This window comes from Mustela nivalis (assembly GCF_964662115.1).
Source record: "Mustela nivalis genome assembly, chromosome: 9".
Taxonomy (NCBI): domain Eukaryota; kingdom Metazoa; phylum Chordata; class Mammalia; order Carnivora; family Mustelidae; genus Mustela; species Mustela nivalis.
Window position 1 is genome coordinate 91774217 of NC_139028.1, and position 18525 is coordinate 91792741.

At 36.6% G+C, this 18525-nt stretch overlaps 1 protein-coding gene across 1 annotated transcript in view; it reads right to left on the reverse strand.

Moving 5' to 3' along the window:
- FBXO3 (F-box protein 3) overlaps positions 1-18525 on the reverse strand; it is a 31905-nt gene continuing 13380 nt past the window's right edge. The window contains exons 4-11 of the mRNA XM_082748922.1: positions 16911-17025; positions 14501-14705; positions 13319-13364; positions 9832-9916; positions 8853-8975; positions 7388-7503; positions 6294-6484; positions 1-1187 (exon numbers count right to left, since the gene is read on the reverse strand). Of these exons, the coding sequence (XP_082605048.1) occupies positions 1014-1187; positions 6294-6484; positions 7388-7503; positions 8853-8975; positions 9832-9916; positions 13319-13364; positions 14501-14705; positions 16911-17025 (1055 nt within the window). The 3' untranslated portion in view covers positions 1-1013. The remainder of the gene's footprint in view (positions 1188-6293; positions 6485-7387; positions 7504-8852; positions 8976-9831; positions 9917-13318; positions 13365-14500; positions 14706-16910; positions 17026-18525) is intronic.

The following is an 18525-nucleotide window of genomic DNA, read 5'->3' on the forward strand; positions in this document are numbered from 1 at the left end:
TCAGAACCAAAATTCGTTTTTAAAATGTGAGTTTTTGCCACTTGGAGGATTTCATTCCAAACTCTCAATTATATAATTACAAAAAAATCCATGTTTCAGGAAAACATACTTAATCTTAACATAAAATTCATGTCACTTATCACAAAGTTAGACAGTCAAGTGTATAAAGGAAAAACGAAACAGGAAGCAGTATTTACAAATTCAGACTACATGAGACATTGTGAAGACTCTTGTTAATAAACAACACAATACTTTTACACACTACATTTCAAAAATGATGCATCTGTGAACGGTATGATAAAGGTCATAGCGTTAAAGACTTTAAATTAAATTCAAGGTTGTCATGTTGAAGATTTTAAATTAAATTAGAGGTTGGCAGAGTTGAAGACTAAATGCAAGGCCAAGGTCATAGTGATGAAGACTTTAAGTTCAAGGTTGTAGTGATGAAAATTTCAAATTCAAGGACAGATTGTCTAAGAAAGGACAAACAACTAGTATTCAAGCTATGTAGTTAGTTCCCTGTGAGTACAAAATATATAGTAATCACTAAATGGATTAGCCTAATTACAAATTCTGTTCATTTCTAAATAAGTCACAACTGCAAGAAGTCTTTTCACAGAATCATTCATAGTTTCTCTCTCTCCTTGTGTAGGTATTTCTGCTACCGTTTTCAATCCTCACTCAAAACAATTCCCTCCCATCTCTGTATTTGTAGAAGTATAAAATATTGTGAAACTAGGAAATGTCTGTTCTTTAGCTAGAGAAGTATTCTCCCTCTGACTGCTACAAGAGAGAGAGAGAAAAAACGATTCTCATTTCCTCCTCTACCTCAAAACACAAAGCAAACCAAAACAATCCAATTCCTAACATGGTGTCTCATAGAACCCAGGGCCTGGAACAGTATCTTGTGCTAGTTTTCCTGCTATATGTGGAGAACAATTTAATTATTTACATTATTGGGAAATCTCTTTAACAACTGGATTCATGCCAGCGCTTCCATCAGGATGGCCACCCTAAAAAAGGCGAGAGCAGCGGCGTCTGCGAATGGGCACGTCAAAGACTCTCCTCTGCCTCTCTTCCTCATCCTCCTCGTCAGACTCGTCCATGTCTGCCGAGTCGTCGTCCTCGTCTTCCTCCTCCTCGTCTTCTTCCTCTTCCATCTCTTCATACTCATCAGGACCCATCTCCTTGAAAGAGAAAACAATCTTTGGATAAGAACTTCCACCAGTTTTTTATACTTATTTTATGCAAATTCTCATTTATCTAGAATCTAAACAACAGGACATGCCAAATAGGAATTTTGAGAGTTGAACCGTGTATTTTCATAAATGAACATGCTGATGCAAGATTCTAGAATGTACATCCGTAGAGCCCATTTTTAAAAGGCTCGAAGTGGTTTTAATGGTAAATCTATTTCATTAATACAGTACTTCTATTTTACATGCCAGTTGATAATTTGTACAAGGCAGCCAACAGACCACTTCCAACAACCCGAGATAAAATTTTACTGGATTTATTTTACTGTATTAAGTAACATTCTTTATTAATCTAAATGCTTAAAAGAGGACTCCAAAATATTAATAAGGTATGACCTCTACTGGTAACTTTTATGTATTGTCAGAAGTCTAATAGACTTCTGTTGAACTCCTACTATGAAGACACTGTGAATATTTCAATTCAACCACCAGGGGCACTTTGAAATCAACTTGCTCAAGGCTCTCAGAATAGGGCAGGCAACAATGAGGCTTAACATGCAGTATCTGAACATCTCATGGAAACTTCACTTCTGCTTAAGCAGGGTCTCTAATGAAGTCTTGACTTAATCTGCTGTCAATTTTCCCCTCTCGTACATTTGAAGACTTAATTGAGAGGAGTTGCTATATTAGTTCTGAACAGCAAGGAGCACCTAGCTGGTATGTGAGAACTATTGGGAAACATGGGATGTGTTGTCAGCAGTTCTTTTCCTGAGGCCTTTATGGCATCACATATCCAGCACTCACTACCCCTCTGATCTTATCTCTAACCACTCTCTCCCCTGGCCTCTGCACTCCAGCTACACTGACCTCTTGCAGTTCCTCGCACATGCCAAGCATTAGTATATTTATGTAACATCAGTGTTTCAGGGCCTTTGCACTTGCTGTTCTTTCACATGGAACATCCTTCTGCCACATATATCCCCCTGGCTCCCTCTACTTCTTTCAAGTCTCAACTCAAATGTTGCCGAGGCCTTTCTTGACAGCTCTTTATATTAGAACCCAACAGACACTCCTTATATATGCTTTACTCTGATTTTTCTCCAGAGCACTTATTACTACTTGGTATAACCAGATATTTGCTATCCTTGTCTCTTCTAACTAGAATGTAAATTTCAAGGCAGAGATTTTTTTGTTTTTGTTAATTTCCTCAACTTTCTTCTTCTTTTTTTTTTATTGAGGTATAGTTGACATACAACATTACATTCATTTGTTCCAGGTGTACAACATAATGATTTGATATTCATATATATTACAAAATGATCACCACAGTAAGTCCAGTTAACATCTGTCATTGTACATAGTTACAGAATGTGTTTTTGTGATGAGAACTTTTAAGATTTATTCTCTTAGTAACTTTCAAATATGCCATGCAGTATTTATTCACTAGAGTCAGTGTGCTGTATAATATATCCCCGAAGGCAGACTCTGGCTGTATTGTTCACTGCGTCTTCCCCAGCACCTCGTTGGGACTCAATAAATACTTGCTGAACAAGCAAATTAATTAATGTGGGAGAAAAAAAAATTGTTCTTTAGGAGTTGTCAAAGGATTGTCACTTAGGATTTATTGTAACACTAATAACAACAACATTAACAACAATCAGAGAAAATATACATAAATATGACATGATATTCCATTCTTTTTATTGTTTGATTTTTTTTTTTTTTAATCTAGGGAATGAAGACTTTAAAATTCAGTAGAAGGTTCAAAAGGGGCAAGGGGGGAGGCTTAGGAAATCCTAAAACATTAAATTCAGGTAGTATGATCATTAGTCATCTTTTTGAAGAAAACTGAAAAAAGAAGTTAAAGAAGTCAGTGTGGCTGAAGAGGGAGACTGCTGATGCTCTCAGATAAAAGTGTACATATAGAAGCAGCAGATGGAAAGAGGCACACACAGATAAGAATGGAAATAAATAAGCAGCAGGAACCTCTAAAGTGTCCAAAAGCAAACAACAAACCACCTAGAGCAAGAAAAGGCTAAAGACCAAACAAAAGTATATTTTGCAGTGACATTCAAAGTATAAAGCAAAAGGAAGTATCAAGTACAATAATTACCATACGGTTAGGGTACAAAAAAAGGAGAACAATTCAGTTTCCATATCAAGAAAACTAATATTTCAACAGGAAAGTTACAATACAAATACAACACCATACAAATACAATCCCCACTGCCTCTTTCATGTTGATTAGAAGTTAAGTCCAGAATTCTCATTTCTTTGTATTGATATCTCATGCTTGAGAGAAACATTTTCCATAATGTAGGTCAAGATTTTATATGCTTATTTGTGGTTGGGAGGAAGTTAAAACTCCAAATAAGTAAGAACATAGTTAAGAGGGTTGAACATGTAATGAGTTTATTATTATAATTTAAAATTATAAATTTAAAAATTGTAAACTTTAAAAAAAGAGTAAGTAAATACTATAAAATTTCTCAGTTTTAATTTCTAATATGATAAATATTGATATAGCCCACATCAACAAGAGTTCTTTGGAGTCCTCAATAACTTTTAAAAGCTTAAGGGAGCCAGGAGACTGAAAAGTTTGAGAACTGCAGTCCTATATTAAAGACTACTTTATACCTATCCTAACAAACATTAAAAACAATTCTCAACAGGATCAAGCTGACCTCATAGTAACTTAACTGTCAACCCAAACAAACCTCAACATTCTTTACACTTTAGGTCAGAAATATTAGCAATTTTAGGACAAGAAATATTATCAAAGAGAGAGATTTCATAATAATAAAAGAAAGAACTTCATTAAAAAGACATAATTATTCTAAGTATATTTGCATATAATTATAGAGCTTCAAAACACATGAAGCATAGCTGATAAAATTAAAAAGAGAAATAGACAAAATTGTAATTATGGCTGGAGATTTCAACAATCATTTTTCAGAGAACAAGGACCAAAAAAAAAAAAAAAATCAATTAATACATAGAAGACTTGAGAAACAGTCAACTAATTTGAACTTTCATTTATAGGCTAATATTCCCACAATTAGCAGAATATACATTCTTTTCAAATACACAGGAATTAGTTACCAAGATAGACCATAATGCTGGGACATAAAACCTTTAAAAGGATTGAAATTACACATAATGAGTTCTCTAACCATAATAAAATTAGAAATCAGTAAACAAAAGTTAACTGGAAAACTTCCTAATGTTTGAAAATTTAACACATTTCTAGAATAGTTACAGATCAAAATTAAATTACAAGGGAAATCCAAGAGTATCTTGAATTAAATGTTAATGAAAACAACACATCTAAATTTATGAAACACAGTCAAAACAGTGCATTAGAGAAAAGAAAGGCCTAAAATCAATAATCTAAACTTCTACCTGAAGAAGCTGGTAAAAAAGCAAATAAATCCCAAAGTAAGTAGGAGGAGAGAAAGAAACAAAACTGAAGAAATCCATGAAATAGAAAATGAGCAAACAATAGAGAAAACCAGTGAAACCCAAAGTTGTTCTTTCAAATGACTAACGAAAGAGATAACCCCTTAGGTTAACTCATCAACAGAAGATATAAATTACCATTATTAGGAGCAAAAAAGGATATGAGACTATAGTTCCTGCAGCCATTAAAAGGATATCAAGGGACTATTACAATTTTATGCCAATAATTCAACATTTAGACAAATGGACAAATTCTTTGAAAGACACAAATGACCAAAAGTGAAATAAGAAGTAGGAAATACATGAAAGAAATTAAAATCCTATTTCAAACTCTCCCACAGAGAACTCTAGCCCCAGATGGCTTCACTAATGAGCTGTATGGAACATTCATGGATGAAACCAATCTCAGACAGAAACTGGACTAGTCAAAAACAAGAGACTGTTACAAGAAGTAACAAATTCCTGGTACTAGAAATATACAGTAGAAAGCATTCCTGCACTGGGAGGGAAGCTAAACTTCACTTCCAAACCCAGAGGGTAGATCCCTTTCACCAGATATGCAAGCATTATGACCTAAAGTCTCATATCATCCTTCTCTTTCCAAACTGGGGTTGGGAATGTATCAGCTCTGGGTCAGATTAATCCTATGCCCATCTTCCCTGGAGCCAGAGGGCCCTTTCTGAACATTCAACACCTACCACTCTGTCATATTCTTGGTATACGAGTCATATTTTATCCCTATGGTATAGCTGGGGCCTCATGATTCTCTTCATTTGTTTTATAATCCATAAGATTGGGGTACTGCCATTATCATAAGTAGTCCTAAAAGTGAGATTTAAAAATTATACCGAGTTGACTTAGGAAATGATCCCAAAGAGAGAGGACTACAGAGGATTTAACGGGTAGACTTGCACTTTTAGTAGTCTCTCTACAATAACTGTATTATTTTACAAAACTGGTATTTTTAGCAAAAACACTGCAAGAAATTGCTTTTCTAATCTTAATGAAATTAAATAAAGCCTATTCTAACTGGTCTAGTGTGGCATTTCTCATTACGCCACAGAACTCTTTTTGGAAAGGGTGGAAAAGAGGCTGAACCTTTAAAACCAGGAACCTCTCTACATGATACTATGATGGCGGATACGTGTCATTATATGCTTGTCCAAACCCAAAAAACGTACAACACCAAGAGTGAACCCTAATGTAGACTATGGACTTGGGGGGATTATGATGTTCCAATGTAGGTTTAACAAAAATACCACTCTGGTGGGAGACTGATGTTGAGGATGTCTGTGCGTGCATGGGGATGGGGAGTATTTGGAAAATTTCTGTACCTTCTGCTCAATTATCTGTGAATCGAAAACTGCTCAAAAGAAAAATGACATTAAAAACAAAACAAACAAACAAACAAAAAACAGCTAAGCAGAGTAGAGTTACTCTGACTGAAGTGTATGGAGTCTAACTTATTATCCACCACCCCCACATATTCACATGGTCCCCCACAATATTTCCTCCGAATCTCTAGGGTTCTCTGGAAAACCATTTATACACCATTTGTCTGGCTAATCAACAAAATCCCTCTGTGGAGTTAATTCTACAAAGTCATGGAAATCAGTCCCAGAGGAAAGTTTAACTCACCAATCGGGCTATAGACACCCTGAATGTTGGACAAGCCATATGGAATCGGGGAATAGCAACATTAAAGATCTTGTCTTTAAAGTAAAGAAAATGGAAGGTATAATATCCTTCCATATATCCTGATGTTGTAGAAAATGTGGTACAACTTGTATATTCATATACCCGACCTGGGCTGATGATTGGAAATTCACCTGCAGAGAAAATAGTAATAAGAAACCAAAGTATAAAATTCAGTGCTTCATTACAGCAAATAAGATATGTCCTCTATGAGATTACATAAACTATGTTAAAGTAAATGCACAATTACGAAAAAAAGATCTAAACTGTCCCAATAATCAAAATCATGTAAAAAGCTGATGGTCAATGACAATCAGAGCTAATGATAATTAAATCCACAAATAAGAATCTGTGCTACTGGTTTTAACATTTCCCCCAAATTTCAAAAAGATGATTGATATGAAATGTATGTTCTCTTTCTGCCCTATTACTCCTGGTAACTCTACAGAACACGATAGTGAATAATTATCCAACTTAAAAAGGAAGACAAACCTATGACACAAGGAACTCAAGTGATCCACAGAATGAAATATCAACCCCTGAATATTTGTCTGCTATAATTTTAGAGAAGTTCATGTTTAAGGTATAAACTAATAGAATAATGATCTTTACACATTACATTTATGAAGCAAAGAATGGGAGTTACAAGAAGCCCAGAATCTATGATATCTTTCACGCTGTAAACACAACTATTAACAGATAGAGCCTTGGAGCACCTGTGTGGCTCCATTAAACCTCCAACTCATGATTTTGACTCAGGTCATGATCTCATGGGTGGTGAAATTGAGCCCGTGCTGGGCTCCAGGCTTAGAGGCACATCTGCTTGAGATTCTTTCTCTCCCTCTCCGTCTGCCCCTCCCCCCACTCATTCTGTGTGTGTGTGTCTCTCTCTCTTAAATAAATAAGTATTAAAAAAAAAATACAGTCTTATCCACTAACTACATCATGCCTTTTCCAAGCTGTATATCACATATATGCTCTCCAAAATGTCTTACAGGCAACTGATCTGTAAAGCAAATCCTGAGTTACATACATACCAACTACTCCAGGTCCTTGAACTTCTTCTACATCACCTTTAGCATTTGTTATTCTCCAGTAGCGACTGTCCAACTGACAAGCCTTCTCAGGAAGTGCATCCTTTGACATTTCAATCCTGGAGAAGGGAATGGGGTGGAGAGACACCAATCTGGCCTGATTTGGTTTCTCTTGCTTAAGAGGTATAATATTTAGACTAAAGTCTGTGTTAACCATCTATCTCTGTAAATTCTCAAAGATAGGGGCTTGATTAGCTTGACTCTCCCACAGAAATGCCTTTACTCAATTTGCACACTTGACTTGCCGTAAGAATCAACAATGGGGAACATAAAAATTTACGAACACATTGGTGGTGATAATTTTCTGCTTTTCAAGTAAAGATCAATGTACAAAAAATGCTTTCCAGAATAAAGTGCAATAAAAAATTCTGATTTTCTTTAAAAATTTGTTATTAAAAAATGAGACTAAAGACATTTTCCTTTTTTCCTTAACTTCTAGAAAGCTCAAAGGAAAATGTCACCAAACAGTTACTAGGATTACGTTTTGACTCTTTCCCAGTACTATTGTTTCCCCACTTTCTCTAGGAATCTGCTGTCTCTTATCTTCATTTGGAGTACCCTATAAGCAAGAGTCAGTGTTACTATTCTAAGCACGTTTCAATCTTAGACAGGATGTAAGTTAAACAATTACAATAACAACCATCTGTACATGTATAACTGAACCTATCAAAGGCTGCACATAATACCAAAATCCTAGGATGCTCCCCAGTTAGAATACAGAGTAAAAAAATTCCAGTATGTATATATGCATGTATGTGTATTTTCAAAATATCTGTAATATATCATAAATTATATAAAAATACATCAAAAAACAGAGTATCCTTAATATTTTAAAACAGTGAGTTATCTTTATGTCACAGCACAAATTACATCTAATTAAAGTGAATTTAGTGTTTGTTTTTTATTTAACCAAATCCAATGCTTAACACCATGGCTGATATACGGGCAGCACCTGATAAATATTTATTAGAGTTTTAATCAATACAGGCAGCCTCAGTGAAATTTAAAATGCATAGCTTTATCTTGAACAATTTGACAGCTTCTCCACTTGATCTTAGCCAAAAGGCCAAGAAGCGATTTGATAGCTTCTAAATGCAACTCTCATAGTGAGGTTTCGTGAGGATTATAACTTAGTGTCTACCTCACTGGCACAATTCTTTAAACATAGAACTTTTGCATGAAATAAGTAACTTGGAGGTTACTGTAAACTCAAGGTACTGGATTACACTAGATTATAAAATTATACTTTATAAAATGATATATTATTATACTAGGTTATAAAAAAGTTTGTTATCCACCTTCTATCACACCTCAGCAAAAGGCTGTCTTTCAAAATGTGTCTGATGGACCAGGTCAAAGGGGGCAATAACAACATATTCACAGGCTGCACCCCATTTTCATCTCTCACCTGATTCGGTATGTGAAGAAGTAGTGGGGTGGGTGGACAGAGCTGAGTTCTGGCAGAAACGATGTAGAAACTGAAACGGTTATGTCCCCAGTTGTTGCCACGCACTCTGGATCATGAACATACCTAGATAATTTTAAAACATTAAACATTTTTTAATCAATTAACTTCAAGTCCACAGGATAAAAGATTTTAAGATACAACGCCAAATAGCTTATATTTTACCTTATGATCAAAAATTTAAAATATATCTGGGAACTTAAATGGGAACTTAAAGGTAAAGTCCTGTGAAGTTTAGAAGAAAATTATAAATTACAAGGTAACGAGAAAACTTTGAAGACTTCAGATCAGTAATGATAGCATCAAGGCTCAATAATCAGTGGTTCGAATAATGATTCAGCAATTACACTGGAAACTAAAAAGAGCTTAAGTCAGTTTTCAGAGCCAGGAAACTTTTGGGATATCTGAAAACTCTATCAATGGTGGCTCTGACAATAAGATGTGCTGGTATGTTATTCTGGAGACCTCGAATTTATAATTAATCTATCATTTCTGCCAGTCAGGCTACTGTGAACCAATATCACCTGCAGTACTATCTATAATACCTGGATGTTTCATTTATAGATGATAAATAATATTTGCCCTGAGTTAATGGTTACTGACTTGCTATTCATGATAAATCCATTAACTGGCAAATAGCCTGTTTCCAACCCCACAAAAGAAACTACGTAGAAAAAGAAACTATAACATAAAGCCGTAACTTCAAAATCAAAATCAGTTTTTCCTCTGGATCCTTCAAGATAAGAAAAATATTGGCTATTCAAGTATTTGAATGTGGCTTTGAAGTGGAATAACACAGTGGCATTTAAGAAAATGAGAGGTTCTGTTATTTATCTTCTTTGAAACTTCATCTCAAGATGTGTAACTAATGGTATTTTCTGACTTACAATCATTTTAATTCAAAAAGTCCTGAGGGAAATACCTGAAAATTTGGTCTCTGATGATTGGGAAGCCACCGGATACAACATTGTTGACATAAGAAGTAAACCAGTCGGTAAAAGTAGCACCTATAAACCAGGAAGGGGTGGGGAGGAAGAAGAGGACAATAATTTTTATAAAATTATAAAGGAAACAATGACAATTCCTCTATGCTTAAGATATAAGATCAAAAGTAGAAACACTTAAAATTCTACGGCCAATTTCTGTTCTCAGTTCTATCCATCACACTCCCAACTGCCTTGCTAGGGAACCCTCCATCTACTTTCAAGCTACTTTTTGAACTTATAATTAAATAATAGATTTTTAAAATTTATTTTGTGCTGGTACAAGAATGAAAAGCCTTCTTCTGTCTATAGTTTCTACAGCATACAGAACAAAGGAGATACATATACAGCTATGTCTAGGAAGAGACCACAGGAAAAATATCAACACCATCCTCAGATGATCAAGGTATATACCCTTGGCCCAGGTACCTCCTGACTCACGCACAAAATTCTGGCAAAAGCCAGGCTCAGTCAGGGCATCTAACGGGTACGGCACTGTACAGTTCTGTGTATCAGACCAATCCCAAAGTAATCTAGTTGCACCCTACAGATTCAAATGCAGAGTGGTTCTCTATATTCTCAGTGACCAGCTCCAAGTCCAGCACATCCGTACGTGCTCTAGTGAGTGGATCAGTGACAAGTATTTGTGTGACTTATATTTGCCCCTTCTAGGTAATATAATGTAACTTTCTCAGACCCCTACATCTATTGTTAATACAACTAAATGCCCAGCACTATCAGTCCCTAAATCAATGTTTTTTCAGTGAACTTTTCTGTAATCTTGTTTCTATTAACACAGTTTTCACACTCTGCCATGGAGCTGAACACTGGAGCTAAATTTAGTGTTTACTTACTATTCTATTTAGGGAATACTAGAAGATACAGTTTAAGGGTTTATAGCTTTAACATTTTAAAGGCATCAGCTGAGAGGAGGTAAACTGCAACAGCTGGCTCTTTTCTCCACATCTACTAATGAACGGCCAATTCTGACCCTTTCATTATTGAACGTTCTATTCAAATGATCACCTACCAGCTATCCACTCTGAATAAGATACTAAGGAGGCCCATGAATAAGGTCATTAAAATTCAAAGAAGCTACAATTTTGTTTTTAGAACTAGTGATTTCCCTGTAAAGTTTAAAACATCACTTTGTCTATTTCATGGGAGAAAATGTTACAGTAAAAAAAAAAAACCCACAAATTTTTTATGGTTTACATAAAAATGAAATTGGCATGGTATATTTTAAGGTACCTTAAATTATAATTATACACATCCAAGTGTGTTCTTAGAATGAGGACAGTCTTTTCTATGCAGTCTTTACAACTCAACTTACCTGAACACAGATTCTAGTTTTTTCAAGTATCTACTAATAATTCATTGAACACCAGGAGTTTCCATTTTGGGTTTTACCAGAAATTCCAAGAGCATCAAACTTTGCTGAATCAAGAAGTAATTTACACATTTCTAGGTAGTTTACCTTTTAAAGTAAGCCTGTATCTTGGTTTGTCTTTCGTAGCACTGGGATTTTATCAAGGCAGCTCAAAGGAAGCTTTAAACTTTCTTGTCTTTCTTCCCAGCACTAATGGCCCATCTCATCTCTCCTCCCTCAGTGCATCTCAAATCTTTTGCTTTGCTTTCTTACCCCAGGCAAAATCCCAGCTATCAGAATAGTAGTCATCAGATCTTAGAACTCTGCTGTCGTGGTGGGGAATTTCATACCATCTCACACCAGCACCAAACCAGAGTGAGAAACTCCCAGAGCTTAGCTGGCACTTACCTAAGAGCTCAGGCAGCCTTTAGTTTGTACATTAGTAGCAACACTGTTCTAGAGCCATGGTGATCATCTCTGAAGGTATATGCTATGCAAAGATGCCAAAGAGGGCAGTGAGCAGGGGCAGAAGCCCAAGGGGGCACTTAACTTGGAAACCATACACCAACACAAATCAGGGGGAGCTAAAAGCTAGTGGCTAAGTTAAACAGCTTTCTATAGGGCGCCTGGGTGGCTCAGTTGGTTAAGCAACTGCCTTGGCCTCATGTCATGACCCCGGAGTCCCAGGATCAAGTTCCTCATCAGGCTCCCTACTCAACAGGGAGTCTGCTTCTCTGACTCTCTAATGCTCTCTCTCCCTCTCTCTCAAATAAATAAACAAAATCTTAAAAAAACAAAAAAACAGCTTTCTATAACTTTGTACATAGGGAGAATTTCCTGATGTTGTGAAATATACCGTAAACCTGGAATGTGTCACAATATGGAAAAAATGGAGACTAATATTCTGTTCAAGGTTCCAATTAGGAGATATAATTAGGGGCGCCTGGGTGGCTCAGTGGGTTAAGCCTCTGCTTCAGCTCAAGTCATGATCTCAGGGTCCTGAGATCCAGCCTGCATCGGGCTCTCTGCTCAGCAGGGAGCCTGCTTCCCCCTCTCTCTGCCTACTTGTAATCTCTCTGTCAAGTAAATAAAATCTTAAAAAAAAAAAAAAGGAGATGTAATTAAGTGCAAATACCTACAAATACCTACAAGGCCCCTTTACTATGAATATATAGGGATATTTAATGTGTGCCTTTGAAAACAGAATGGATAGTCAGGAAGCATCTCCTGAGCAAAACCTAAGCAAAACAGGACTGGATGAACAGCAGTGGGTTCAGGAACAGCTCCCTGCATAAGCTGCAACTGCATACAATTTGGACTGTTCTCAAACTCCTATGAGAAATACCTCTGAAGGTCAAGAAAAAAGAGTTGTGCCAAAGAGCTCACGGAGCCCAGTTTATACTGGTCTCTGAAGATTGCTATTCTGAGATCTCTAGTGTGATTTATCAGTATTTTCCCATAATCAGCACCACAAACTTTATAAAAGTGTTTTAATCTGTCTCCAATTAGCTATTAACATGATGGATGGAAAATTCACGCATGTGTAAGGTAACTACATACATACTCACAGTAATTCCATTCATTTCCCTGTTCTACAGCAGAGTCCTAAGAGCACGTGATTATATAGGGCATGGGTTCTTTCCAGGTAGAAAACAAATTTCCACAAAGTACAAGGGCAATTCGAATCAGAGCCTAGATACGGTACTTTATAAACCAGCAAGCTTTAAGAAAGACAAGTTTAAACTGCCAGCTGATCAAGTAACTGCAAAGTTTTTACCTATTTAATTTTTTTTTTTTAAAGATTTTATTTATTTATTTGACAGACAGAGATCACAAGTAGGCAGAGAGGCAGGCAGAGAGAGAGAGAGAGAGAGAGAAAGAGGGAAGCAGGCTTCCTGCGGAGCAGAGAGCCCGATGCGGGGCTCGATCCCAGGACCCTGAGATCATGACCCGAGCCGAAGGCAGCAGTCCAAACCACTGAGTCACCCAGGCGCCCCCCTATTTAATTTTTTTGACCAGGAAGAATAAAGGAAAAGGAAGACTGTTTTTTCTCCTACCTATGATAAACATGTCAATAGCAGCCGGATTCCGAGCCATTTGGTCCTAGGTGAGAAAAAGAACATCATAATAGAGAAAAAGACATTTTACTTACTTTCTCATTGTTCATTATCCATATCTTTCCCTGGAGACAAGGCAGAATAGACAAAAATAACAAGTGCTCTAAACAACACTCCGACATTACTCATACTTTTCAGTTCTTGCTCTTACGATTTCTATATTTAGGTCCTTTCTAGAAAGTCTTTAGAAGAGTGCCAGGCACTTCTCAGTAACAGTTAAAATGCTTGTGTACTGCCATTACTGTTACAGCAAACTAAAAAATTATCCTTTAAGTTAGGAAGTTACAGTAAGAAGATATATAGCCTATTAAGAAAGGACTTTAGACTCAGAGTCAAGAGACCTGAACAATTCTAGGTTGGTCACTTCTCTCAGTAAATGGAGGGACCAACCCATCATCTACAACCTTACAGAGGTATCAAGTCAAAAAAATGAGATAAAATACATGAAAACACTTAGAAAAAAAAAAAACAGCTATGAAAGCTCTTTAAATATTTTCAATGTCACATGGAGTCCCATGTCTCAGGTATCTATGACTTTCAATTTCAAATTCCTCTTTTAAGTTAAAAGTTCACATTTTGGGAAAAATGAAGCCAGAAGATCTATAACTGAGAAATTACAAAGAATTGAAAAAATAAGAAGGAAACCAAATACATTTTCTGTGATCATATTTAAATTGTAACAAAAGCCTCCTAAAAAAAGGATCCATACTTTTCCACAACTCAACTATCTAATGAAGAGTTTAAAAAATTTCTACAATACTCAGAATTTGAGTCAAATGACGTTCAAAAGCTAATTGTTAGAAATTCAGTCAGAAGTGTGTATCATAATTACTTCAGCAAATCCCATAACTTTTTCTAAAATTTAAACTGCCTTAACACATATCGCTGCCATCCCTCTGTGTGTGTAATGGTTTGTTGTTTGTCCATGGGTAAGATTTTCCTTTGGCGTTCTTTAATGTCAGAATATTATGGCCGAATATTAGCCCTTTAATTAAACAGGTCTATAATCAAATTGTAGAATGCTCTATACCCATTCTACAGCCCTGAAAACTCCTACTGCACACATATATACACTCATCAGAACACAACTGACAGCCGCATTTAAACATACTTCCTACTTACTGGACACTGATAGAAAACTTCATTTTTGTTTCGGCCCTCTGCAGCTTCCACTGCTATGTACTGACTCAGACCAGTATGTATGCAAAAAGTTAACGGGAGACAGTACTTCAGTCCCTGTCTCTGCTGGAAGCCTCCGGCAGCTGTATCGACATCTAACAAATCCTCCGAACGATAGTGGTTGGATAGGGCCATACTTCCCAACAACCTGAGAGCACAGACAAAAATTTAATCAATTCCAGTGCCAAACAAACAGCTGTGCTTCATCATTTTCTTAATTTATTTTTTAAAAATATTTTATTTATTTATTTGACAGACAGAGATCTCAAGTAGGCAGAGAGGCAGGCAGAGAGAGAGAAGCAGGCTCCCTGCTGAGCAGAGAGCCCGATGTGGGGCTCGATCCTAGGACCCTGGGATCATGACCTGAGCCGAAGGCAGAGGCTTTTTCCTCTGAGCCACCCAGGTGCCCCTGTGCTTCATCATTTTTGATGAAGGATAATTTCCTAGACAGCTCTGTAAGAACTGATCAACATGTCAATCACCAAAAACACTACAATTTTTTTACATTCAAACTCTTGAGTGGAAAGATTCTGATTTAAATTAAAAGTCTGAATGTCTAAAATGCCTAAAAAGCCTTTTTTTTTTTTTTTTATTTTTTTATTTTTTTTTAAAGATTTTATTTATTTATTTGACAGAGAGAAATCACAAGTAGATGGAGAGGCAGGCAGAGAGAGAGAGAGAGGGAAGCAGGCTCTCTGCTGAGCAGAGAGCCCGATGCGGGACTCGATCCCAGGACTCCGAGATCATGACCTGAGCCGAAGGCAGCGGCTTAACCCACTGAGCCACCCAGGCGCCCCTAAAAAGCCTTTTTAAAAGAAAAATAGTTTTATTGCTTTCAAGACTATTTTGCCGTGATATACTGATTTGCTAGTGTTTTGCTATATATGCATGTGTGACTATTTTAAAGTTTAAAGGGATAAAACTCTAATACCTTTATCTTTTTTTTTTCTTTTTAAGATTTTATTTATTTATTTGATAGACAGAGATCACCAGTTGGCAGAGAGGCAGGCAGAGAGAGAGAGAGGGAAGCGGGCTCCCTCTGAGCAGAGAGCCCGATGCGGGGCTCCATCCCAGGGCCCTGGGATCATGACCTGAGCTGAAGGCAGCGGCTTTAACCCACTGAGCCACCCAGGCGCCCCTCTAATACCTGTATCTTTTACAACTTTGAGCTTACCCTGTCCTCCCAGACAGTATCAGTGTAAATAAATCTAAACCTTGCCCAGATTTCCATAAACTTGGGATGCACGGGGTCTAAACTGATCTCACTATATATACACGAGAACAAAGGTATTGGTCCTTGATGGAAGAAATCCTTGATAGGAGTCCTATCCTAAAGTCTCACAGTTTGGACCGTGGGTAGACATAAATCCTTGCATAGAAATTATGACCTATGTCGTGCCAATTCCAGGAAACTATTTTAATAAAGTTCTCTCTTATTTGCTCTTGAAATATGATAATTTTTCAATTTTTGTCAAGTTTCAGTTCAATAGGGAAAAAGACTAGAAAAAAACACCCAGTAATTTCAGCTTATTTAATCCAAACTGCCCAATATTTGACTTCTGCATACAACCTTAAAATCTCAGTATGAGCACCCTGTATTCCTTCAACCCTGATCTAAAGTGGTAAACACGGCCTCATTTGATTCCTCACAACAAAGAGACGCCATGTTCCATTAAGAACAACACAAAGTTCTCCCTAAGTTCTTACAAACATTTGCTAAGTGCAACGTCTCTGAAATAGCTCAATTTCATAAAAGAACAAAAGGAGTAGGCCCAAAGTATATAGCTTTTAACACTGTGAATAAATCTGACAGCTACTGCATGTCTGCTTTTACCAAAAAGTTCCACAATGAATACTTCCTCTTAAAAATAGGCCACTCAATTACAATTACTATTTGCCTGAATAGGACAAAACTCCTATGTTCTTTAGTGTATACAGCTCTGAATAAATTATTGCTTTTTATATGTATGGTATACAGAATTTACATTAAACTCTCCAAAACAATTACGTGGCCTATAATAGGATAAAGACTTCAAGGGTTCTAAGAGTTTTAGTGAAAATATACTTGCACACACATCCACCCTATATACCACCGCACCAACCCCAACCCCAACCAGACTTCATTTTAAGTATAAGGATGCATTGACAGAAACGTGTTTTTATGAGATACTTATTTGGGGAAAATAAAATTCAAGCAAGAGATTCTGTCTTTTGGATGCTTATAAGGAAGAAGAGGGAATTCCTATACTCCTGTAATTCCTTTAATCTGTTAAGATAACTACAAATTGTATTTTTTAATTTTTATTCTGGGAAATGACGTGTTACCAATAACCCAAATGGCAAACATTCTTACCCAGGAACCACCAACTTCTGCCCATTGTGGATACGATATGAACATCGATAATCATCAGGAAGCTTGCAACCAATCTGAGCTTCCACAGCATCTAGGTCTTCCTCTCGAGCGCCCTCTGCAAAGGCACAAAAAAAGCAAATTCTGAAGAAATAATAAGCCTTATATCTAAGGAGAAATACAATCTGTTGCTAGCAGATTGCTAAGTGAAACAAACTTCGAGCAAATGAATTCTGTCCAAAATGTACTGCTGAAATACAGGGAAATAAATGGAAAATTCAGAGTGACATTATTTCACTTTAGCTTGGCTCTGACATCTGCAGCACTGAGAACGAAATTCTTCAGTTTCCTCTCAACAGAGAAAACACTGGCACTTAGTGAAATACGGAAAGGTACGCAGCAGGGAGATCCATTGTAATATTTCACTTTACGACGCAAACTTTAGCATATACCTCATTTTTCTTAATCGAACACACTCACATTTAAAACACACTCTCTATTAAAAAACAAACAAACAAATAAACCTCTCCAGAAGGTCTCTAAACTGATGTTTTTGAGAGCCCTGACATAGTCTCTTAATGAGAAATACAGAACATGGGTAAGTATGGGTTAGTTCTACGGGGAAGCCACTAACTTAAATCCAATTTCGCGTGATTGTCAGCCTGCCATCTGTTCCAGCTTTAAGAAGCAGGAAGTGATGACAAATACCGAAAGAAGAGATTCATTTCCAGTAATGGTTCACTAGGTGGTTGGAGCAGACCTCGTGCTGAGAACTAGAAAAACAAACAACAGAAAATTGGTTTCAAGGCTTCTGAAGAACCTCAAAGACAGTGAGAACTGGGGGAGAGAGGCAGTCAGAAGAACAGGAAAAATGAAAGGTTAGCCGTGCCTTTGGTGCAAGCCTGTCTTGGAGGCAACTGCCAATTCTGACAGTGGACCTGTGGCTGAGAAGCTGAGCAAAACTTAACAACAGCAGTAAGGGGAAAATTTTCCAAATTCAAGAAGCACTATAAACCCTGTGGAGAGTAGTTTTAAAGAAAATCGTATCTAGGCACATTATTGGGGAACTGCTGAAAATCAAAGACAAAGAGAAATCTTAAAAGCAGCCAAAGAAAGGTAACAGCCATATAGTCGCTTTGAAAGGAACAACAATAAGGGTAAGCTACATTCTCAAAAGAAACAATAGAAGCTAGAAGAATGACAGTTTCAAAGTGCTGAAAAAAAGAACTGTTGACTAGAATTCTATATCCACTGGATATATACTTCAAAAGTGTCAATGAAATAAATACATTTTTGGACAAAAAAGAAACCTGAAAAAATTCAGCAATAGCGGTCTCTCATTAAAAAAAAAAAAACAACTAAAATGAATTCTTCGGGTAGAAGAAAAATGATCCCAGATGAAAGCATGTAGATGCAGGAAGAAATGAAGAACAACAAGAAAATGTAAAAATGGAGGTAAATTTATAATAAAATTGAACATATAAAATACTAATAATGTTTGCAGGGATAGAAAATATGTCCAAAATTAAAATCACAAAAACTATAATCAAAAGGCAAGAGGGTGACTACTGGAGTGAGAGTATTCTAAGGTTCTTATTGACCAGGAAGTGGTAAAAAT